Genomic DNA, 23404 nt, shown 5'->3' on the forward strand with positions numbered 1-23404 from the left:
TCGTGGGCTTTTGCTCTTTTGAAGCGTACGTCGCGCGCTCGCCGAGCTCACTGGGGAGCTGGACTTGTAAGCGCGAAATCAATCGGCTTGCGAAAAGGGCTTCCTTGGCGGCCTGCGTGAGCGCTAGGAGCTCTGCTTCAGTTGTTGACGTTGTGACGGTATCTTGCTTGTTGGCCCGCCACGCGACGAGGCCTCCGAAAAGCTTCATGGCGAAGGCCTGGGAGCTCTTTCGGCATAGTGTATTGTCGCCAAAGCTCGCGTCAGACGCCACCTCAAGGGCGTCATTCGCGCTGCCTGGGGCGGCGCCGAAGCAAAGGCAGAGGTATCGCGTTTTGTATAGGTATCGAAGGACTCTGTCAGCGGCCTTCTGGTGGACTTCGCTTGGGTTTTGATTGAATCTCGCGAGCCTGCTGGCTGCGAAAGCGACGTCCGGCCGCGTCATCACAGCGGCGTATAGGATCGTCCCAACTTTGCGTTGATAACGGTTGATTTCGCTGGGTTGCGCGTTGCCTTCACGCGGCAGCAACTCCTCCTTTGCCATCGGAGTGTGCTTATGAGAATCGTCGTCTAACACGTCAGCGCGCGTGGGAAGCAGTTTCTTACACTTCTCGGCGTATACCGCCTGTGAGAGCCAGAGTCTCCGTGTCGCGCGGTCGCGAAGGATCTCAAGGCCTAAAAACCATTGAAGTTTTTCGCCGCCTTCAAGGTGGTATTTGCCTTGAAGGGCACGTATCTCGGCCATTGCCGCAGGCTCATGGGCCTTCGGAAACGCCAATACGCAGTCGTCAACATAGAAGAAGAATGTGACCTGGCCCTTTTGCCAGCAGCAGTCTTCGCCTGCAACGCGTTGAAAGCCTTGCGCCAACAGCCCACTTTCCAGGTGCCTTTGCCACAGCAGAGGTGACCGACGCAGACCGTAGAGGGCTTTCTGTAAGCGTAGGACTACGCCTTGTTTGCGGTATCCTGGAGGCATCTCCATATATACCTCCTCATCGATATCTGCGTGCACAAACGCATTCACTGCGTCGTATTGCAGCAGCTCGAGGTTGAATCGGGCGGCCAAAGCCATCAGTATTCGGAATGACATACCTGCAAGCGTTGCGGCGTACGTATCTCGCGCGTCTTTCGCCTGTTGGTCTCCACGTATCACGAGCCTTGCCTTCACCTTCGTGAGGCGGCCGTGCTTGTCAAGCTTGTATGTGTATACCCAATGGCAACCAAGAATCTGGTTGCCGCGCGCGGACGCTTTGGAGACCTCTCGCCAAGATCGCGAGAGCTCGTGACCTTGTAGGTGACTCCTTTCAGCATCTCGAAAGGCGCTTTCAAGCGGGTGAGTTGCCAGCTGATTGTGTGATGTGGGAAGAGGGGGCAAGTCTTTCCAGTGGGTGCCACGCGAAGTGGCTGCTTCAGTGACGGTTCTTGCGTCGTTACTACGCCTGCGAGCATGCTCAGCGGAGCGCGTAGGAAGCCCCTTACTGTCTGCCTTTAACTGCTTCCGGCCCGAAGGCCACGCGACTGCGAGCTGTTGGAGCCCTGTCTCATGCGCTTTTAGATCGTCCGCCGTGCTGTTAAAGCATTCAATCACGGGTTGATCTACACTTGCCGCTGGGTTCGGGTGGCCAGCCCGCTTCAGCAGCGTACAAGTGCCATCCATCAATCGTTGCGTGGTCTTGTGTTTTTGGTGCGTGCGTCCCGCCAGAAACGCAGCCTTGAAGGACTCGCGTAACGGCTTCGGCCACGTCTTTTGTGTAGGAATGGTATTACTGCCGTCTATGGGCAGATGAGATCCCCTTTCTCGCCCCCTCACGCCTAGCGCAGTTGTAAGCGCAGTGAAGAAAGACGCTCTCGGCGGCGTCGCCGGCGGGGTTATCAGTTGGAATCTTGCTTCGGTGTGCGGTGCCGGCCCGGAGGGCCCGTCAGGGCGGCCTTCTCGTGGGCCTTCAGACCTCCGGTCTTCACGGCCGTGGACCTCTGAGGGCCTTTCGACTATACGGTCGTGAAGGCCAGAGGTCCTTTCGACTTCACGGCCGTGAAGGGCAGGGCTGCCGTGGGCCGCCCCCCCAGCTCGCTCGGCGTGCTCTGTAATCTCGTCTGCTTCTTCGTCAGCCGTGTGCGTAAAGCTTGTCTCGCGCGCTCCTTCGCGCACAAGGCGGTCAATAGTCTGCTGTATTTCGTTGAGATCTAATTCTCGCACGCTTTCAGCAAGGCCTTTGAGATCGCCATTGAAAACGGCGCCTTCGTTGAAGACGACGTCGCGCGTTGTGAATACTTCACCACGAAGAGGGTTCCATATGCGAAAGGAGTTGCTGGAGCTGTAGCCAACGAGGTAACCTATCCAAGCACGTGGGGCAAGCCTTTGCCTGCGCTGTTTGTGAAGCTGGGTATCTGCAGTAAGCGCGTATGCTTTGCAACCGTATATTCGAAGGTGTGAAAGGTCGGGCCTTGCGTAGGGAGCCTTTTCCTCAATCCAGAAGTGCTCATGCCACAGCTGGTATGGAGTCTTCCAGCCGCGGGCTGCCTGCGGTGTGCGGTTATAAAGGTAAGTGGCTGCAGTGTATATTTCAGGCCAGAGTACGTCTGGAAGGCTTGCGTCAATTGCCATACTGCGGGCTTTTCGCTTTATAACAGCAGCAATGCGCTCTGCAGCGCCGTTTTGCGCTTGGGTATTCGGAGCGCTCGCCTCAAGGCGTATACCGCGTGCTTCGAGGCTCGCGACGATTTCATGGTGGCGAAGAAGTTCGTTATCCGTCTCGATGACCTTTACGCGGCAGTCGTATTGGGTGTCAAGGAGCGCAAGGAAGTCTGTGATTGTCGTGAGCAGGACGTCTGTGGTCCTTTGGCGTAGGTAAAAGTCCCAAGTAAGGCCACTGCCTCGGTCAGAAAACAGCATGCAAGACTTATACCCTGCGTAGCCTATTTCGAGGTCGTGAAAGTCGATGGCCAAGCGATCGCCAGGCTGCGCTTGAGCAGCTGACTCTCGTGGGCTTCGACGGATCATTCGATGGGCTTTGCCTTGAGCGCAGGCGTCGCAGTCCACCGTGGTGATCTGTTGACCTTCAACACCTTGAAGGCGTACTCCACGGGCTGCGTTGACGATCCTTTTGAGCGCTTCTGGGCCTGGGTGCCCAAGGCGCTTGTGCCAAGTAATAAGGTCGCCAAGAATAGGCTTCCGGCGCGTGGCCGTTGTGTATGCGTGTCTCCTGCGCGTAGGAGGTGCTTCGTCTAACCGAGCAGCCGGCAACGGCACAGCTGCCGCAAGCGCGGCCTCCGAGCCGAAAGGCCGATGGTCGAGCACTTGTTGGTCGTGGATTTCGTCAACGTACGCAACGAAGGACCTGTCTGCCCTTCGAAGGCAGTTATTTCCTGGGCTGTTATCCCACCAAAGTCCTCGTTGCCTGAGCTTCTTGAAGGATACGAGGTTCGCGGCCAACCCAGGGCAAAGGGCCACTTCGAACAGGGTGAGCTTCGTAACGCTGTTGCTACGTGCCTTTAGGTTGATCTCCGCGGTCCCATACGCTTCGATAGGCAATTGCTGCGCGCCAGCCCATAGGAAGTCTCCATGGGGCGCGGCTCTCAGCGTCTTGAACCATAAAGGACTATTGAAAACGTGTACTGTAGAGCCTGAGTCTAGTATGGCTGATCCTGCAAGGTGGTATTGATTGTAGGCAGTGTGAAAGGACGCTGGAGATAGCTTCCCTCGGCAGCTACCATACAGTCAGTTAGGTAGGTTAGCTGCTTGTCTCACCTGCCTCAGGCGCTCCGCGAGTTCTGGGTCGTTTCGGACGCGCTCATCGATAAGGGCTTGAGTCGTTCGGTTGAGTGGCTTGCCATCCCTTCGCAGGTGAGGGAGCGCGTAGAAACACTCGTCTATTTGGTGCCATGGGCCAAGGCACAGTTGGCAGCCGTTGGTGCGCTTGGCAAAGGGTATCTCAGTGGCGCTCGTGCTCGACCTTTCGCGCTTGGCGTGTACGCTTGCCTCACGTGAGGTCATTGGCGACGACGACGAGGTTGAGGCTTCAGTTGGCACACTGAAATCCCTTGGCGGTTGGCTTTGCCAACGGCCTCCGCGGCCACGGCCTCTGCCGCCGCGGGCCCTATTGTTGTTGCCACGTTCTTCTTGGGAGGCATTGTTGCCGAGGTTGGTTGGGCCAAAGGCGCCTCGCGCGGCCTTTCTTATAGGCTCTGCGTCGTCTGCGGTCTGAAGGAAGCGTCTGACGTCGGCTAAAACGCTCCCTGGCGTAAGGGCGTCCCTTTCGGCTTCGCGGACGTGGGTTTCGTGGTATACGTATACCCAACTTGAGATATATGATCTCGCGAAGGCCGTTGTGAAAGGCGTGAACCAAAGGCTTGACGTCTGGGCCTGCGGCAGGCCGCTCGCAGAGGCTTCATGGAGCGCCCTTTCCCACTTCGTGATCCAGTCTTCGACGTCTCGTCGGTTGTTGAGGGGTTTTCTCGTGGGCGCCGTTAATACGGCATCGTACGCGACTTGCGCGTTGTTTCTGCGTTCGAAAGGGCGTATGCCGACGCGGGCCTCAAGGGCCTTTATCCATTGATCGACTTCCTTATCTGAGGTACAGCAGTGAAGCTTCAAGTCGATGGATACCGTCTGGCGAATCCATTCTTGAAGGTCACAGTATCGTTGAAGGCGCTTTTCTTGCGCTCTAAGCTCTTCGTTATATTCTGCTCGTCGGGCACGGTATAGGGCAAGGTCGGAGGGTGAGAGATCCTCCATTCCGTGCGCCCGCGGCGTATCGTTGTCGGTGTGCGGCAACAGGGTGCCTAGCTCCGAGGCCGTCGGGGTGACCGTTGCCGAGCGCGTTGACCCCGCCGGGCGCGTTATAACCCGCGGGTGGTCGCTTGGAGAAGGCTTTATAGGCTCTTCAAGGTATTTCTCAAGCGTCTCGTGCGTTTGGCGCGTAGCAATCGATGGGTCAATTGCGGCCCAGAGCTTATAGGCCTTTGCTTTCGTCTTCAGCTGGTCGAACCAGAGGACCCAATCGGTGGTCGCGTTGAGGACCGTTTTAGTGGTATCATTGCTCATCCTAGCGTTATAGGCACTTGTGAATAGCTTTGCGGTGCTCGTTACTGTCGGTGTATAGGCGTATGAGACTCTTAATTGTCAGATTGGCAAGGGTAACCGTGATGGGTCAATTGTGCGTATATTAAGTGTGTGTAGTGTGTAACTATTCTTGTGTGCTGCAGCTGCACCCTGCCGCCCGACTAGGCCTTTGGCAGCCCCTTTCTTAGGCGCCTAAGGCCACCACGAAGCCCACTGCCCGGGACGAAGCCTGTGGCAGGCCCTTCGTTGCCGCCGAGCGGCCGGTTATGCTGGCCGATAAGTCCTATCTCCGACGCCCTTCGTGGCGCCCTTCGTGTGCGTTACCCTCCAATTCAACACCAATAGATGCATAGTCCTACCAGGCTACAATGCAAGTCCTAATGTACTTTACTGCAGTCGGATGCCCATTTTACCTATTATAGTATATGTTACTTAGCGCGAGAACTAACGAGACAAGATGCCAAACTTCTAGCGTACCTAAGCAGTATTAGTTGTCAATGTCTATTCTCGATATTGAATTAAGAAACAGGCTTAGTCAGGACCATTGGCCATTGGTAAAACTAGCGAAAAAAAACCTAAGACATTTAAATAAGTCCGAACTAACGGTTGATTCTGGTGTCATTTCCCGTAAAGGCTGGTTGTAAATCAAGAACAAGTTGTAAGTAGCAAACAAAAACGCAATCATCGACCGATCAAGCGAACGAACATCTGCAAAAAGTGAGGTCCATCCAGGATTCGAACCTGGGCCTACGGAAATTCCAAGATCAGAATCCGACGTCCTAACCAACTAGACTAATAGACCGGTGATAACCGAGGCTATTGAGGTGGGTTGCTGTTCTCCGATAGTGAGGAGACTGACAATCTTTTGGTGCGGGTCCGGATCCTCACCCGAGGCCGCTTCCCGGCACGGAGGGAAAGCCCGTTGTTGAGTGGAAACTTAGACCAGTATCCGTCATTCTTCTCGACATGGCAATGCGCTGTGGTGTTGATGTCTCGGCACGAACCACGCCAACTGCCGCTGGGATTACTCCAGCATATGTTGCCCTCGATTACCGCATGACACGCGTCAACTTGCGCCGGTGGTTATGGACGTCACTCGACGATGTGAACGCAGTGACCACGGCGTAGGCAGACAGCTCCCTGCGGATTAGAACATTGCTCCGATGTCGGTGTCAACGTACATAACATGAAGGCGCCTTGGACTTTACCAACCGATAGTTCATCACCGATGCGACACTATAGTGGACAGAAAGAAAACACACCAGGGAGCAAAGGTGCCGGCTTCCTTCCAGCACGACCGAGTCGAACCCCTCGGGCAGATCAACAACGTGTCGGCGATGCACAGAATGTTTCGGTCCCGGCCTCCTTGTTGCTGGAAACGGTGGTATCGCGTCGTCTAGGCCTGCGACGCACTGATGCTTCCTCCTGCGCTGCCCTTGAACGATGCAGGGCCTGGCGCGAGCCCATGCTTTTCGCCTTGTCCCCAGAGTTTTCGGCCCAAGTTTGCGCTCAGACGAGTCGTCCCATGGCGCTCCGTTTCATGTTATGGAAAGCAACAAGTCGTTTCGTCGCATGTCAAGATCGGACACCGCCAAGAGCCCACGATGCGATTCTATCAGGACCTGAGGACGTCCGATGTTCCCTTTCTTGCGCCCTCACAGACGTCATCACCACCTGAGCCCGGCATTCCAGACGATGTGCTGCAGGCAGCTAACACCGCCTTGACCGGCCACCGAATCTTTCTAGAGACCATACTCGTAGCACGGCCCACAGATTGTCTGGATAGCCATGCCGTGGAAGGCGATGACGACGACGACGACGACGACGAAGATTTCGGCGCTGGCCCCTGGAACAATCGTCTCCAAGGGTCGGAAGGACGGGGGCGGGGCTCCGAAAATCGCTTCGCACCAGGTAAATGATAGGGATTTGCGGTACCATCCCCCGGCCAGACAGAAGCAGACTTTGGTTGGCTACAAATCACGTCGGATTCCGAAGCATGACTGCTTTGTTTTCACTCCTAAATTCTGCCATGGTGAGGTCGAAGGGAACCGTTTCCTTGTCAACCCAAAGCTGAGGGCTAAAAATGGTCATGCTGCACGACATTGTGCGTGCGTTGTCGTTACGCGCCATGAGCAACAGTGCAGTTAAGAGCCGAGGGATGGATGCTGCTGCAGTCTGCTTCATGTGGTCTTTGGATGATGAGCCCGAGACATTTTACGAGCTGCAGGGAGAAGACCCAAGAGATGACCACTGCTTCATGTTTATTTGCATTCATGGTTTATCAAACATGCAACGCGGGGGGCAGCTCAAGTGAACCGTCCGTTCGCCGTGAAGCAGGAAAGAGAATATGAGAGAATGAGTGGGTGAGTGAGTGAGACCAGCAAATGCGCTGGCAATGCCCAATGAACTGTTGATCTTCGTTCGGCCCACCTGGAAAAAACGTTGTTCTGTGGTGTCTAAGTCTATTGTAACGTCTCATTCTTGTACTCGATGGCGTGCAACGAGCCGACTTTTCTCTCTCGCCCCCATCTACTCGCCCAGAAGGGCCCAGGCACCAATTCAAGAAGGAAGGTTGCTTGAAAAGTTTTCCAAGCTGCATAAATCGACCTGCCGAATCCCTCGGAGGGACTGAAGGCCCTGGTTCAGCCGGACGGATGGTGGATGCGGTATGGGCTGACGGCGAGCTGCAGACCGACACTTGTATATCAGGAATCGCGTAAGACCCAAGGTATCCGATCCGTTCGCGGCAGGCAGAGAGGGCGCTTTCGTGGTATCTGCAAGTATCTTTTCGTCGCTTGCTGCGTTGGCGGGTGTGTCGGTCGTGGGTCGTGGGCCGTGGGTCGTGGGTCGGGACAGGCCTCTCGGTGCAGGCCCAGGCTATGTGTAGTGTGTTCAGCTGAGGCAGCCTTCGGTTTGCTCACGGCTTGCCAACGAGCAGACCATAAGCGCCTGGCTACCCACCGACAGTACCCCACCGTCGATACACAGTGTCGAGTTTCACGATGTGGCAGGGAAGCATCGGGACGCAACGTATACGGGCTGAGCGGGTAGAACGAGCAGTTTCTGTCGACGCTGGTGACGAGCTGGTGGCACAGACGAGGGATCACGATGCCCCGGCTGCGACAGAGGCCTGTCGATGCTCGATAGGCCTTGCGACGTATAAGGGGCAGGAGAGGTGGCGGCGGAGAGGATGTGACTCGCGAGCAATGCGCGAAGTGGGAGCGAGAATGCGAGCTCGGGCCAAAAGACGCCCTGGAGAGAAAGACATCAAGCGTCGGGTGGGGAGAACCCAGTCAATACTCACGGCGACAAGGGGCTTCACAGCAATGCTGGTATATGTCAAGCCCTCAAAAATCCTATGATCTCCGGCGTGATCTCCATCGGCTCAGGCTCCTCCGGGTAAAGTGGAACCGACGGTGGAGAGATTTCGGGTTTCATCCGAGGATTCGCGATTGATTGCAGCCGCCCGTCCCCCCAAAGTTGGAGGAGCGCCAGTGAAGCAAGTGACGGAGGAGAGTTCGGATGACAATGATCACGATGTGAGAGATGAGATTGAGACACATGAGACGAGGGCTCTCGAGGCGCGCCGTGCTCATCCAGGTCATGCCGTTCGGACGAAGCGTCGGGGCGCCTGTTTGTCCTTGTCCCTGTCGATTGTCGTCGCTGGTGTGCAACGAAAGCGTCAGGGACTCACTAAATAGCGTGCTGTGCTGTGTCCAGGCGCAGGTGAGATGCGCCGTGAAATGCAAAGCTAGCTGGTTTTCTGGCTTTCGGCCCTCGGGTGTCAAGAGCAGGAAAGAATCGACACTAGATGACGCTTCTCCGCAAGTGATCTGAACGGGGAATAAGGACGAGGGGACGATGCCAATTCCCGAAGAGAAGAGCAGCCAGCTGCGCGGATGAACGTTCTGGGAAAGAGGGAGGGAACCCTAAGATTTGACAGTCGAGTTTTAGGAAGGAGCCCGAGCACTAGAAGCTGGGCCTTCCCTGGCCAGCTGTCGTCGGTCGCAGCCTCTTCCCTGTTTCTTTCCGATACTCGTTGATCAGCTCCTTGCTTCCCAACCTAAAATGCCGCACCGACAAACAGCATAGTTCTCAGGTCGCCAGTCAATTGTACTTATAGGGCAGTTGGTTAGGCTAGGCTGGCGGCACTCAGGCCTGGCTGCCAGCGAACCTTAGCCGTCTGGCCACTCAGCGCGCACGCGAGCTCACCGTCCATCCAAGGCTTAGCGTCAGGAACAGATTGCTACCAACGCAGGAACAAGCTGGCAATCTGGTGGGGATCTGGCTTGCTAGTGTCCCCTTTTCAGCCAATTACCGATAGTTCGGGGAAATTATGCAATTCAACCTTTTATGAATGCCCACCCACAATGCTTCTGCATCGGGTTGGAGGCATTTCACGATTTTTCTCGCGTGCCACCTGTCCCAGTCACACAATCTCCCATTGATGTGAGAACATTCATCTCCTCGGCCGGTGGACGTGGACCAGGTGAGGAGGTGCAAATTGTGCCATTTCGCCCGTCGATAATGTCGCCACCATTCATTCGTCCGCCAAGTCCACCACCTTTCATGAATGGGCGCGACAATGCCTTTCTTTGCCATTCCACCCCCGGCTCCAGGTAGCCCAAGAGAAATTTGACCGTTGGTGTCTCACGAACCGTCCCGGCACAGAGTCATCTTTCCGTCTTAGCTTCCCATTCGGCGGGAACACAAGAGCTATGGATGGATGCTTTCATTCAGGCAAGAAGGGAGAAAAGAATGGTGCTATACCGAGGCGCCGCTTGTTGTCAGTTCAAGCGCTGCTTCTTTTTTCGGCTTCTGCTTCTATTGCTGGTACGCCGATGGAGCGTGCTGAGCTTCTGGCTTCTTGGGATTTCCAAATAAAGCGCTGTCACTGCTTCAGGCAAAGCAGCAAACAGCCTTCGACCAGACGGGCTCGTTGTCGATCTTTTTTGGTTGCTGGCGCGATGAGGCTTGTTTGCGCAAGTGGTGAATGCGCGCCACCTACTGTTTCCGTACGCGGATACCTATTCAATAAGCCAAGCCGAGCACCACAGGACAAACTGTGGTAAGCGGCCAGCGAACGCAATGCTGTGCTTTTGCGCCTTAATTTCCCACGAAGATCGGGATCCCTGCCTGCATCAATGTCGATGGTACGTGCGCTGTGCCATGGTTTTGCGCGCTGGCCGAAGTACCCCTTACGCAGACCCAGAGCCTCGACTTCTCGAATGGGCTAGCCACCGCAACGCCTGCATGGCCGACAGGGTCTGGGTAGAAACCTCGACACGGGTACCTTGCATCTACCTCGCGATACGTTGTCGGCCGAGTGACGGTGGGCTTCCCTTTCCCGTTGCTCCTAAGTCTCACTTCTTCTTCTCCGGGACCATCTGGAGGGGGTCCAGAGGATGAGAGTCAGGGAATGGGAAGGTAGGGCCGAGCGCCTCCACCATTTTGCTCTTGCCTTCCAGGTTCTGTCCCACAGGCCACAAACCACGGCCAACGTCGTTTGGCTCCTGTTAGACCAGGACCGGGCTTGGCATTCACTTTTTGGGGTGTGCGGCCCCTTCCCTGTCGGCGCCTCCATCATCGTCGTCTTTCCTTCCTCGTTGCAAGTCGCACTCCTTCCCTCTGACTCCCCTCATCCCCCCCCCCCCCCCCCCCCCCCCGGCCCCAGGCACCTCATCGTCGCTCATTTCATCTGCGCGCTGGTTGGCAGTTGCCCTTATTCGCCTGGTCTCCGCCGTCTCTCCCCACATCCAAAACCCACGTCTTTTCCCACTTCTCGCCTGTCCGGATCCCCTCCCCAGCAACTCTCTTATTCACACTACTCCCCCCCCCCCGAAATACCCATCACCCACAGACTTCGTTGGCAAAGTCTTTCCTCCTTCGCGCACAGTCTCGAAACAAACACCAGCCAAACTGAACTACTCGCCGAAGCAAGCATTCGGACTCACGCTCATTCCTATTTCTATCCGCGAACAGACGCCGCCTCGTCGCAGACCAAACCCGCGCCTCACGCTTACAGCAACCGTGACCGTAACCGCGTCAATACACGAGCAAGCTCGCTCAGATCCACCCAGCAAGCAATCACAGTCTTTAACGCCAACGCATATATACTGCCTGGTCGAGTCGTTCTACCTTGAGGGGAAACATTCACCAGCTTGGTCTATTAACTTTCAATTTTGAAAGACATCATTGCAGCATATATAAACCTTGCACGGCAGGAAACGGCCTTTTTCATCACGTCGGCGGACAAACCCATACTGGCACCATTTGACTACTCGAGACCTAAACAGGCTTCGAAAGCTTGCAATTCAGTTCTCAACTCGACCCATTCTTTCAACAGCATCCTCGGACATCATGAAAGTCACGACAATTCTCGCCGCTTTTCTGCCCGTCTTGGCATTGGCACAGAGCTCGACCGACGCCAGCACAACGACCATCACTTCCACGGCTACCCAGACCAAGACGATCACCCTGTCGCGCGCTCACACCACGACCATGACCTACGGCAGTGGTAACAGCACGGCGACGTTCAAGCCCACGGGATCTGCTGCTGTCTCTGCGACAGCCTCTGCGACAGCCGCGGCCACGACGAAGCCTAACGCCGGCGCCGCCCTGAACGCGGGCAACCTCGCCTTTGCCGGTGTTGCCGGCATGATCGCTGCCGTCCTTTTGTAAAGCCGCATCATTCGATGCGCCTGGAGGAAGCGAGGGAACGTGAAGAAAGGCTGATCGAACGATTGCGACGTGGTCCAAGACATGATGTCAAACACTTGTTGACGGTCATTTCGAGCCCGTTTGATGTAACCTCTCTTCGCTTCTTATGTCACCGCCCCCGGACACTGGCTCGACGCCGCCCAATTTTACGACCCGAACGACCGTAAAGATTGGAAACGACTTCAGTTGACGTCCCCACCATTACCTTTTTCCTCTTCGACAACCCCACGTGCGATGCTTGCATCGCCTGCCTGCAGGAAAGGAACCCAAAGACGCTTGTCACTAGGGCCATTTGACAGCGATCAAACATTCTTTACCCTTTTCTTTTTCTTCAATCCGACACCGCATGTCCGCCGTATCTCACTTGAGGATGGCGGATGGTTGTCAACTCGACGTTTAATGTTTCGATTCTTCCCCAGCAGCACAAGGGTCGCATGGAATGCGGAGTCGACTTGCCCTCTACACGTCATTGGCCTAGTCCATGCTTGATTCATCTCCAAGCCCATGCGTCATCCGAAGTTGCGGGATGATGTACTGGGTTTGAGATGGGATGAAACCGTCTCACCGGGGAAATCTGCTAGGCTTGCCAGCGGCTCACTTTCCCGATGTCCGGCAATGACGGTGTTGCAGGTGTGCTTGCTGGCTGGAAATGATTTTATGAGATCTTCCGCCGCGTCTTCCTCACAGGGGAACATGTCGGACGGACATGATCGGGATGGGCGATTGAGGGATTTACCGGAGTTTTCGTGTTGGAACAAAAGTTTCACATTCTCTTCGAGTTGTTGATACCCCTATTATTGTATGTCTACCGGCAACGCGGACGGACAGCACGAACGGTTGTCGTAGGGTTCTCCGTCTTGGGGACACCCTGGGCTTCAGCTACTTACTTGCTTTGTCCGACGCTTCGACCGGCGAGAGGATATGATGGATTTTGCTTTGATATTCGAAACGATGACTTGTTATTCATTTTATGTTGAATTGTGGCTTGGTTCATAACGACCTTGCCTTGCGAGGGGGGCTTGGAGGCCATTGGGAGGAGTTTTATGGACACGAGACGGGGGGCTTGAGTGGTTTAGCTGAATGAAGTGGTTGATGCGAGCTCAATGCTCTGCTCCACATGATCTTGCGTCTATCATCGCCTGCAAAGTGAAAGCAAAACAGATAGTGCGGAAGCCGACGTCTGGTTCTCTAAACCCATGCACCGACCATTGTCAATACCAGTGTCTTGATTGGAAAGAACAGGGAGGCGAGAAAGACAGCGGCCGGGCCCCTCGATTCCGTTGGGGCGGAAAACCCCCAGCGGCGCCGTTGGGCGAGGTTCTAATAGGCTTCCTTGATCAGCATTGCCGCTGTCAGATAGTTACCCTTATCTTATTGGCTGATAAAGCCACACGGCCCCACTTGAAACATGCAGTAATGCCGATTCAATCCGGGTGCCGGGGCCTAACAGAGCACAACACAGCAGAGCACAGTAGCTGCAGGGGGCCTGATTTCCGCTAGTCATATTTTCTTGGGGCCTTTTTTCTGCCCCATCACAGCTTGCCGCAGCATCCAACATCATCAATCAACCAGCTTCTCGACAAGCAGCCTCACCAGCACTGCCGGTTGCTGCACTCAACGCGAACCTTTGAGGAGGACAATCACAGACCAGACGACAGATCGAACACAATGTCATCGTCCATGGCGCCCCTCGCGCGCGTCCAGGCGCCCCTCCGACGCGCCCTTGCCTCGTCGGCTCGCTCCCGAGCTTTCGCCACCGTCCCTCCCACGCTCGGCACAACATCCGAGGCGTCATCACAGCCCCCGAAATCCGTCGCGCGCCGGCCGACGTACTTCAAAGACAAGACGGTCGCCTCGCTGGACGACTTCATCGGCGGCGGCGGCGCCGCCGCAGCAAAGGGCACCCTCACCGACGCCGAGGCGTACGAGATCCGTACCGTCGAGGTGACGGGCCCGACGGGCAAGAAGAAGACCATCACGAGGCTGCCCGAGTGGCTCAAGACGCCGATCCCCGCAGGCAACGAGAACTACAAAGCCATCAAGAAGGACCTGCGCGGCCTGGGCCTGCACACGGTGTGCGAGGAGGCCAAGTGCCCCAACATCTCGGAGTGTTGGGGCGGGTCGTCCAAGAGCGCAGCGACGGCGACCATCATGCTTATGGGTGACACGTGCACGCGCGGCTGCCGGTTCTGCAGTGTCAAGACAAACCGCGCGCCGGCGCCGCTGGACCCGCACGAGCCGGAGCACACGGCCGAGGCGCTGGCGCGGTGGGGCTTGGGCTACGTCGTGCTGACGTCGGTCGACCGCGACGACCTGGCCGACGGCGGCGCGCGGCACTTCGCCGAGACCATCAGCAAGATCAAGGCCAAGAAGCCGAGCCTGCTGGTCGAGGCGCTGACTGGCGACTTCATGGGCGACCTGGACATGGTGCGCATCGTGGCCGAGAGCGGGCTCGACGTGTACGCGCACAACGTCGAGACGGTCGAGGCGTTGACGCCGTACGTGCGGGACCGCCGGGCGACGTTCCGGCAGAGCACAAAGGTGCTGGCGCACGTCAAGGAGGTGAAACCCGAGATGATTACCAAGACGAGCCTGATGCTGGGCCTGGGCGAGCAGGAGGAGGAGATCATGGATGCACTGAGGCGTAAGCACCCCTTTAATTCCTCGCAAGATTTGACAAATGCCTCCCTATCCCTTTTTTCGACGAAACTATCCATACTATCAAGGGACGAGATATGCTGACATCAAGGGATAAAACAGAACTTCGCCAGGCCAACGTCGATGTCGTTACGTTCGGGCAGTACATGCGGCCGACGAAGAGGCACCTCAAGGTCGAGAAGTACGTGACGCCGGACGAGTTCGAGATGTGGAAGCAGCGCGCGCTGGACATGGGCTTCCTGTACTGCGCCAGCGGGCCGCTCGTACGCAGCAGCTACAAGGCGGGCGAGGCCTTCATCGAGAACGTGCTGCGCAAGAGGGCGGGCGAGAAGGCGGCCATGGCGGGGAGCAAGCAGCTCGGCCAGACGGTCGCGCTGGAGGAGGGCTTCAAGACGTTATAAGCGTGCGGACAGTCGACAGACAGCGACCGTGGGCGACTGTGGGAGTGTGTTGAGTGTGTGTACAATTGCTACGGAAGGGGAATAATGGGCGAAGGGTAGAAAGGGGTGGGTTAGATGGCATGGTTGGCGTTCTTCTTTTTTTCCCCTTTTTTTCCATTTCTTTTTTCACTTTTTTTTTTCTTTCGGGAAGGTCGGGACTTTCATTCATCATGAGCATCGCCATCTTCCCCAGCATCTACACGCAACTCTTTCCATCTCCCTCCTGAGTTGTATCTCAGCCGTGTCATCCACACACTTCTAAGCATATGATAAACACACACAACAAAGTGGCGTTCAACAACGGCCACACAAGAAGAAGAAGAAGAACATGAAGTAAAAGACTTCAACCACGCGCCTCCCCATGTCGGTGCGATGCTGACTTAACCTGGAATGCTAGTGGGATGGGGGGCATGTCTCTCGTACCTGTCAATCACAACCTAATCCGTCCAAAGCGGTCCGTGTCTGGACCCAAGGGCGATGACATGAGTATCGGAGGAGGGGCATCAAGGGCTTAGCTGCCAATTTCCCCGCGTGCCAGGAGCGCGTCACTCGCGACCAAGGTTCATTCACACACATACTCACACACGTAAACATACAAAAATACACAAAAAAAAATACACAATCACTCTCTTCCCCTTCGGCTTCTTCCATGGGAAATATTATTAGCGACAGTTCGCTCCATTTGGGAAAATTGCGCTTCGGAATGGGAGCCTACGCGGCCGACATGCCTGTCTGTCCTTGGCCCTTCCCCAGCTGAGCTTCCCCTCCAGATGTCGAGGGTCAAGGGGCGGGCTGCGAGTTGAGTCCGGAGTTGCGCCGTCGGTCTGTTGACGATGTAACCCCTCTCCGCTCGAAATGGTCAAGGGGAGAGGGTTCGACGGATATGGACGGAGTAAGGCGACGCTTGGCCCAGCCGGGCCGCTGCCGTGAGCTGGGGATTATCGTCCTCCATCACCTACGCTTTGGAAAAGCTTGTTTTCCTGTTTGGCCGTCACCCACAGTCCTTGCATCCGTCTCTTTGCCCTGGCAAGGTCAGCGTGTAAGTCGGGATTCTACGAAAGATTGCCGAAACGGAATCAACGAGCCAGAACGAGAGCACAATGCAAAATGATGGGAACAAACAACTACCAACGCTGCTCCCTTCGGGGCGAGACAAGTTTCTACTGTATACTGGATTCCCTCGTTCCCCATCAGCGTTTTGTGTTTGGTGCTAACTCCCCGGACGATGGCCCGCAGATGAAAAAAAAAATTGAAAAAAAAACGAGTCCGTAGTCCTAGTCCTGCAGGTTTGCTGCGGGTGCGAGGCATCCCTCATTTCCCCCTCTCAATTCATCCATTTCCTACGCCCAGACTATCCCGTCCGGGCCTAGCACAACGAAACGCACGAGGTCAGTCTCGTACCTGAACGGCCAAGATGTGCCGCGATTCCAGACGCGAGCTGCTTTCGCAGTTGTTTTTGCCCAGGCATACCCCCGCCAAACGTACGTCCTGCTCCTCGGGTGTTGCGTAGCATCGCTAGCCCACATGGCCAGACCAATTTTGACGGTATGGTGGAACGAGAAAAGCTTGGAGAAGGGTTGCGTTGCCGGCTTCCCCGGCGTTCTCGGCGTCGTTCGTGTTGTCTGCATTCTCGGCTGCACCTCATTTCCATCCTGCGTGACATCGCAACAGCCAGCATATAGCATCGTATCGTATGTATCTGTCCCGCTTTGAGAGGGGGAAGGGGGGCCAAGATAAAGTGCAGCGCGCGGGGAATGAGGGAGGGAGGACATGAAGATAGTCACACAGGCAGATCACGATGAGCGTAATTGGTCTTGGGAGCGTTGGACTAGAGCGGACGAGACACGCTTGTCTAAGTTCGATTTACCCATTCTTACCATCCCTCCCCCTCCCCTTTTCCCATCACATCCCTTGTTTGTTCTCTCTCATACGCATGGAGATTGGTCGGATTACTGGACTGCTTCCTCGGTCTTTTCCTGGCCCAACTGTAATGCAGCCAAAGTCAATAAAGCTCATAAGGGTCACCTTGCCCCAATCTCCTTTGCTCACTCGTTTCTGGTGTTCGACTTGGTACGGTGCAGTTCTGTCCATGCAAGGTTAAGTACGTCGTCACCGGTCTCAAGGTTCCTCTCCCGCCAGAGCCCGTCCAATGTGTACATTTTTCTAAGAACCGTATTTCTTCCATGTTTGTTCTAGATTCTCGTTAGAATCGTGCCACTCCTTACTCTTTTTCACCTCGCTCAGTCGTTCTCTCTTGACTCTCCCAACCCTCTTCCCACCGCAGGCTCTATTAGCCAACCGAGGGGGTCGGACACACTCGTTCTCCAAGTCGTTTTTCGAGTCGTCTTTACTCGTCCACTCACTCCAAACAGTCGCTCATTCCCTGTAATTCTTGCATCACTCGTCAATCAATACCGTAGTTACTAGTTATCTCTCTATCTCCCACACACACACACACACACACACTCACACACACCAACCGTCAGAATGCGAGTCGCAACCGCGTTCTGGCTCGCGGCAGCCACCCTCGCCAAGGCCGCGTACTGGATGGAAGACATCGATCACCAGGGCATCTCGGCATACCACCCGGACCCGAACTACAAAGTCTTCCGCAACGTCAAGGACTTCGGTGCCAAGGGCGACGGCGTCACGGACGATACGGCCGCCATCAACGAGGCCATCTCCTCGGGCCAGAGATGCGAGCCGGGGAAGTGCAAGGGCGAGACGACGTCGCCGGCTACCGTCTACTTCCCCCCTGGGTGAGTCTTTGCCGGGTTCATATGAGCAGATTATGGAATGACTTACACCGCACGTTCAGAACCTACCTCATCTCGGGCTCCATCATCGACTTCTTTTACACTCAAATCATCGGCGACCCGACTGACAGGCCCGTGATCAAGGCCGCCGCCAACTTTCCCACCAACACCACCCTCGGCCTTCTTGACGGAAACCAGGTATGTCCCTCACTAAATGGAGACGGCTTCATCGAGGCTCCCCCTTGAACCAGAGTCTGACCATCTTGTTCCCGCAAAGTACGGCGCAAACGGCCTGGCATGGGGTGCTACCAACGTCTTCTTCAGACAAGTCCGCAACCTCATCTTCGACACCACCGACATCCCGGCGTCCGCGTCGGCTCTTGCGATCCACTGGCCGTCGTCTCAGGCCACCTCCATCACCAACTGTGTCTTCCGCCTCGCCGAGGGCGCGGACAGCAAGCACGTTGGTCTCTTCATCGAGGAGGGCTCCGGCGGGCTTTTGAACGACCTGGACTTTTACGGAGGGCAGTACGGCGCCAACTTTGGCAACCAGCAGTACACCCTTCGCGGCGCTCGTAAGTCGAACCAAATTACCCCCCCCAAAAACCCTGTTTATTCCCTTCTTTGTGTCGGTTTACCTGGGGGCTAACATCAGGAAACCCCAGGCTTCTTCAACGCCCAGGTAGCCATTAACCAGCTGTGGGACTGGGGCTGGACGTACAAGAGCATCTACGTCGAGAACTGCGGCACCGGCATCCGCATGCAGGACAACAGCACCACGTCCATCACCCTGATCGACTCGCAGTTCGTCAACGTCAAGACGGCCATCCGCACGAGCCGCGACCCGGGCGCCAAGGTGCCCTCGACGGCCGGCACCCTGGTCTTGGAGAACGTCGCCTTCTCCAACGTCGGCGCCGCCCTCATCGGTCCCAAGAACAACACCATCATCCCGGGAACCTCGGGGACCATCCTCAACCATGGCTTCGCCATGGGCCACGTCTACACGCCCACCGGCCCCACGGACTACACGGGCGGCGACGCTTCCTACTTCCCCGTCTACCCGGCGCTCCTGGCGTCCTCCTCGACTAACGGCACCAAGTACTACGAGCGCTCCAAGCCGCACTACGAGGACGTCCCCGCGAGCTGCTTCATCTCGGCTCGCTCCTTCGGCGCCAAGGGCGATGGCACAACGGACGACACGGTGGCGCTCAACAACCTCTTCAACTACGTTACCGCCGACCCGTCGGCCTACCTCGTCGCCTTCGTCGACGCCGGCACGTACTACGTCTCCGACACCGTCTTCATCCCGCCCGGCGCGCGCATCGTCGGCGAGGCGCTGGCCTCCATCATCATGGGCGGCGGCGCCCGGTTCCAGGACATTACGCGGCCGCACCCGGTCGTCAAGGTCGCCATCCCCGGCCAATGCGGCTCCATCGAGTGGTCCGACATGATCGTCTCGACGCGCGGCGCGGCGCCCGGCGCCAAGGTGATCGAGTACAACCTCAACACGCTCGGCGGCGAGCCGTCGGGCATGTGGGACGTCCACGTCCGCGTCGGCGGGTTCGCCGGCACGCAGCAGCAGCTCGCGCAGTGCCCGACGACGCCCAACGCCACCGTCACGGCCGAGACGGTCGACGGCAACTGCGTCGCCGCATGGATGAGCATGCACCTCACGCGCGCGAGCTCCAACGTGTGGATGGAGAACTGCTGGCTCTGGATCGCCGACCACGACCTCGAGGACCCGGACTACAAGCAGGTCACCGTCTACGCCGGCCGCGGCCTGCTCGTCGAGTCCACCAACGGCCGCGTCTGGCTCTCGGCCTCGGGCAGCGAGCACCACACGCTCTACCAGTACCAGCTCTTCAAGACGCGCGACGTCTACATGGGCCAGGTGCAGTCCGAGACGCCGTACTACCAGCCGAACCCGCCCGCGACGATCCCCTTCCCGCGCGTCCAGGGGTATCACGACCCGGACTTCGAGGCCGACTGCCGGGGCCGCCAGGGGAAGGGACCGGGCGCGCCGACGTGCGCGATGGCGTGGGGCCTGCGCATCATCAGCAGCCGCAACGTCGTCGCCTTCGGGGCCGGGCACTACTCCTTCTTCAACAACTACAACACGTCGTGCAGCCAGATCGGCGCCGGCGCGCGGTGCCAGCAGAGGATCGTCGACGTCCGGGACGCGCCGGGCAACTGCACGGCGACGGACGACGTGAACATCTACAACCTGCAGATCGTCGGCACGCGGGCCATGGTCACCCGGGACGGAACGGACGTGGCCTTTTACAAGGACAACATCGCCGGGTTCACGGCGGGCATTGCGCTGTATCAGCACTGAGCTCTCGTGGAGTTTTGCGGTTGTAGTAGTAGAAGTAGCAGTAGTTGGCAATAGTGTTAGCGTAGCCAGTATAATTGAACCTTTTCTTGTGTTGCCGAACGTTCCCATCGATGATGAATGTTGTTTGTGTTCCAGGCGAGGATGTTCTTGATGTTGCGCGCTCTTTTGTAGCGCAAACGTTGACTTCGTTCAGGGTCGTCCTGTCTTCTGCTTCTCGTAGAATTGTTTCCTACTGCCTGCCCAGCTGGACTTGTACGCCCGTCGTTAGCAGGTGAAGCAGTAACTTACCCTGGTGTGCATCCTAATTCACCCTCCAAGATCCAACTGCCATGTTTCAATTCAGTGAGAGCACAGACGACATCATTCCAGGGGACCATGTTCTTGAATCAAAACTTTTCCATTATGGGTATCATGCTCCGCCAGGATGCCGGCCCAACATCGCCCCCTTTCTGCCAAACACTCTCAGACCTCAACCCACAGCCTCCTCAGGCTCGTAAGCGCCACCCAGATGGCCTCGTCCGTCCGGATGGTGCGGCTTCCCTGCCCAGGCAGCACGTCCACCCAGTGGTCGAACAGCTCCCTCGCCTTCGCCGGGGTCATCTCCATGCCCTCGAGCTCCTTGTCGTTCAGCGCCGCGTATTCGATGCCTCTAGGCCCGCCGAACACGATGAGCAGGTGCTTGAAGTCCAAGGGCGCCGCGCTGGGGAACGCGTCCGAGAGGGAGCGCCCGCGCTCCGACGTGCCGATGCTGACGTCGTAGCCGCCCTCGTACTTGCACTCGGTGAACACCGACGACAGCGAGTTGGCGCGCCGCACCTGGTAGCCCCAGTAGTAGCCGCCCTCTTCCCTCGGCGCCGACGGATCGCATGCCTCCGCCTTGTCGGTGTTGTAGTCCGGGTACGACAGCGTCACGCGCGTGTTCGGGGGCACCTCGTCTTCGATCAGGACATGGTTCTTCAGCCCGACGTCGATCATGGTGCCCTGGGGCACCCCCTTGCTGGCGACGCCCTCGCGGTACGGCAGCCAGTCGGCAGGGTTCGGGTGGTGTGGCATCTCGAGCGCGGGAAGCTGGTTGGCGAGGCGCAGGTTCGCGTGGAGCGGGAAGAGCATCTTGCGCATGAAGGGCGGCACTTCGAGGTAGCCGAGGAGGTGCTCGAGGAAGTGGCAGCCGTCGACGTCGCCGGTGTAGGCCTTCGTGTCGACGTTCTTGGGACGGGACTCAACGGGGCTGTCGTCGAAGAGGACGATCTCGTCGACGGAGAAGACGGCGAGGGCTCGGGCGATACGGCCGGCGACGGCAGTGCGGCGCTCGGCTGTTATGGCACTGGACGAGGGTCAATCGGGGGGGTTTCTTCTGCATGCAAGGGTCGTCAGGTGTTCAACATACTCTGTGAGAATGCTGCTCGGAATCGCGACTGAGACTGTCCAAGCTCTACCGCCCTCGTAGGGTTGGAACTTGGACGACATCCTCGTTGTGTCGACGTAGCCTTCGTCGTCGGTCTTTCTCCTCTGTATTGTTGTCAGCATGGCTTGAGTTGCCTTCAGGCGCGTAACGAGGAAAATCAAACCTTTGCTCTTTGATCGTACGCCATTGTGGAAATAATTGAACACTTTTGAGGGATTCAATCTGCGGAATGGTGATGTAGTAAAGGTGCGAATACTTGCAAGAAGCTGCCGACTTCAGATGTTAGCCGCGTCCCAAAAAGTTTCTGAGCGGTGCCCCACTTCCCAGCGGATCCTGGGGTAAATCCGGCAGAATCGCGGAGGCATGTCACGCCGCCTTCTTTTTTTGACTTCCGCCACCTTGCCGCTGGGTCCAGGCCGCCCCCGGACGGTACGTACTTCACGCTCCCGTCGGCTAGGTACCTACTGCGTCGCATCTCCTAGCTGTTCATTCCATCTTCCCTTCAACCCCACGACACTGCGCCTACGAACTTCCCTGAATCCCACCGCAGTCCTCGAAACCATGAGTCTCGTCAACATCCAGTCTGCCGGCCAATGGCAAGGCATCCTTAGCAGCACCAATGTTGTCATTGCCGACTGTGAGTTCACCCATCAAGCCCCTCCTCTCTTCTGCGCGAATCCGACATGTCGCTGACAAACACCGTTTCTCAGTCTACGCCGACTGGTGCGGTCCCTGCAAGATGATCGCGCCGCACTTCGAACGCCTCGCCAAAGAACACTCCAAGCCGAACAAGGTCGCCTTCTGCAAGATCAACGTCGACAACCAATCCACCATCGCCCGCACCCACGGCGTCAGCGCCATGCCCACCTTCATCGTCTTCCACGGCGGCCAGGCCGTCGAGACCATCAAAGGCGCGAACCCACCCGCCCTGACGCAGGCCATCCAGAACGCCCTGAAGCTCCCGGACAAGGGCGGCCGCTCCGCCGCCACTTTCACAACCCCCGGCCGAACCCTCGGCGGCGATAAGCCCGCGCGTGCGAGCCTGCGGCGCCCCGTGCAATGGCAGCTGCGCGACTTCTTCAGCAACATTATCACCTTCATCGGGCTGTACCTCGTCTCGCTATTTGCGGTGCGTGGGCCCACGGGCGATGCCGCCGGTGACAAGAAGAATCGCTTGCTGACGGACTGGTAGATTGACCCCCACAAGGCGGCCGAGATGTCGCAGTTCAACCGCGTGAATCCGCCCGCCCCCGTGGTCAAGCCTGCCAAGGGCGCCGCCGGCTCTGGTACGAGGCAGGCCCCGAAGGGTCCGGCTTTCAAGACATTGGCGGACCTGGGAGGTGACGAATAGTGCGACGACACGGGTTATGGCGCAAGGCGTTTTTTGACTTCTTTTCTTCAATTTTTCATGTGTAGAATGTAGCATTCGTGGCACACACATTTCGGTGGACAGTCTGAGAGCAGATCGGGGGGTAATCGTGGCCCCCGTCCGACTAATAAAGATACATACTGCTATTTTTCTGCCGAGGTGAGAATCATGAATGCCATGTTACTGTCTTACTCTCTCGCCTTTGATACCAATGTACACAAATCTTCCACCTAAATCCTTGCAGTGGTGGGTCTCATCTGCAGATGCTCGTAGATAGTCAATCGTTTACGAATCCTTCGCCAAACTACCATCGCATAACCGTATGTGCCTATTGTTCCTCTGATGATCACCCGCCTAGCGAATGACAATATTGGCGCAATGATAAAGATGAGCAGCTGACGCAGACAGACGAGTTACTCGTCCACAATTTTGTGGAGATTGACAGGGGCGGCTACGGGCTCAACATTGCGATAGTAGCCGCTAGAGTTGGAAGCTGGAGGCAAAGAATCGTACTGACGCTGAAGTTGTTTAACCTGGGCGGATAGCGGGAGAATAGTACAGGTCAGTGCTGCTGATCCAATAGGCTATCGGACAGGAAAGGTTCCCTCAGTTGGCTAAGCTTACCTTTGGGATGCTCTATTTTTCTTTTGGCTGAGACAAAA

General features: G+C 56.9%; 6 protein-coding genes across 6 annotated transcripts; 5 read left to right on the forward strand and 1 right to left on the reverse strand.

Moving 5' to 3' along the window:
• Positions 1–6474: 6474 nt before the first annotated feature.
• CH63R_07029 (uncharacterized protein) lies at positions 6475–6978 on the forward strand (the record flags this gene model as incomplete). The annotated part of the gene is made up of 1 exon (XM_018302004.1): positions 6475–6978. One exon carries the CDS (start codon positions 6475–6477, stop codon positions 6976–6978), a length of 504 nt encoding a protein of 167 aa, XP_018156782.1.
• A 4441-nt stretch (positions 6979–11419) lies between these two features.
• On the forward strand, positions 11420–11740 carry CH63R_07030 (uncharacterized protein; the record flags this gene model as incomplete). Its single annotated transcript, XM_018302005.1, has 1 exon — positions 11420–11740. The coding sequence occupies one exon, from the start codon at positions 11420–11422 to the stop codon at positions 11738–11740; it is 321 nt and encodes a 106-aa protein (XP_018156783.1).
• Positions 11741–13447: 1707 nt separating this feature from the next.
• On the forward strand, positions 13448–14838 carry CH63R_07031 (Lipoyl synthase; the record flags this gene model as incomplete). The annotated part of the gene is made up of 2 exons (XM_018302006.1): positions 13448–14423; positions 14540–14838. The coding sequence occupies 2 exons, from the start codon at positions 13448–13450 to the stop codon at positions 14836–14838; spliced, it is 1275 nt and encodes a 424-aa protein (XP_018156784.1).
• A 2526-nt stretch (positions 14839–17364) lies between these two features.
• On the forward strand, positions 17365–19968 carry CH63R_07032 (Glucan 1,3-beta-glucosidase; the record flags this gene model as incomplete). The annotated part of the gene is made up of 4 exons (XM_018302007.1): positions 17365–17636; positions 17696–17831; positions 17911–18208; positions 18299–19968. The coding sequence occupies 4 exons, from the start codon at positions 17365–17367 to the stop codon at positions 19966–19968; spliced, it is 2376 nt and encodes a 791-aa protein (XP_018156785.1).
• A 462-nt stretch (positions 19969–20430) lies between these two features.
• Positions 20431–21560, reverse strand: CH63R_07033 (Deoxyribose-phosphate aldolase; the record flags this gene model as incomplete). Its single annotated transcript, XM_018302008.1, has 3 exons — positions 20431–21292; positions 21356–21477; positions 21537–21560. 3 exons carry the CDS (start codon positions 21558–21560, stop codon positions 20431–20433), a joined length of 1008 nt encoding a protein of 335 aa, XP_018156786.1.
• A 374-nt stretch (positions 21561–21934) lies between these two features.
• CH63R_07034 (Thioredoxin) lies at positions 21935–22724 on the forward strand (the record flags this gene model as incomplete). Its single annotated transcript, XM_018302009.1, has 3 exons — positions 21935–22010; positions 22084–22502; positions 22566–22724. 3 exons carry the CDS (start codon positions 21935–21937, stop codon positions 22722–22724), a joined length of 654 nt encoding a protein of 217 aa, XP_018156787.1.
• Positions 22725–23404: the final 680 nt, after the last annotated feature.

Source organism: Colletotrichum higginsianum, chromosome 5 (genome assembly GCF_001672515.1).
Source record: "Colletotrichum higginsianum IMI 349063 chromosome 5, whole genome shotgun sequence".
NCBI classification, from domain to species: domain Eukaryota; kingdom Fungi; phylum Ascomycota; class Sordariomycetes; order Glomerellales; family Glomerellaceae; genus Colletotrichum; species Colletotrichum higginsianum.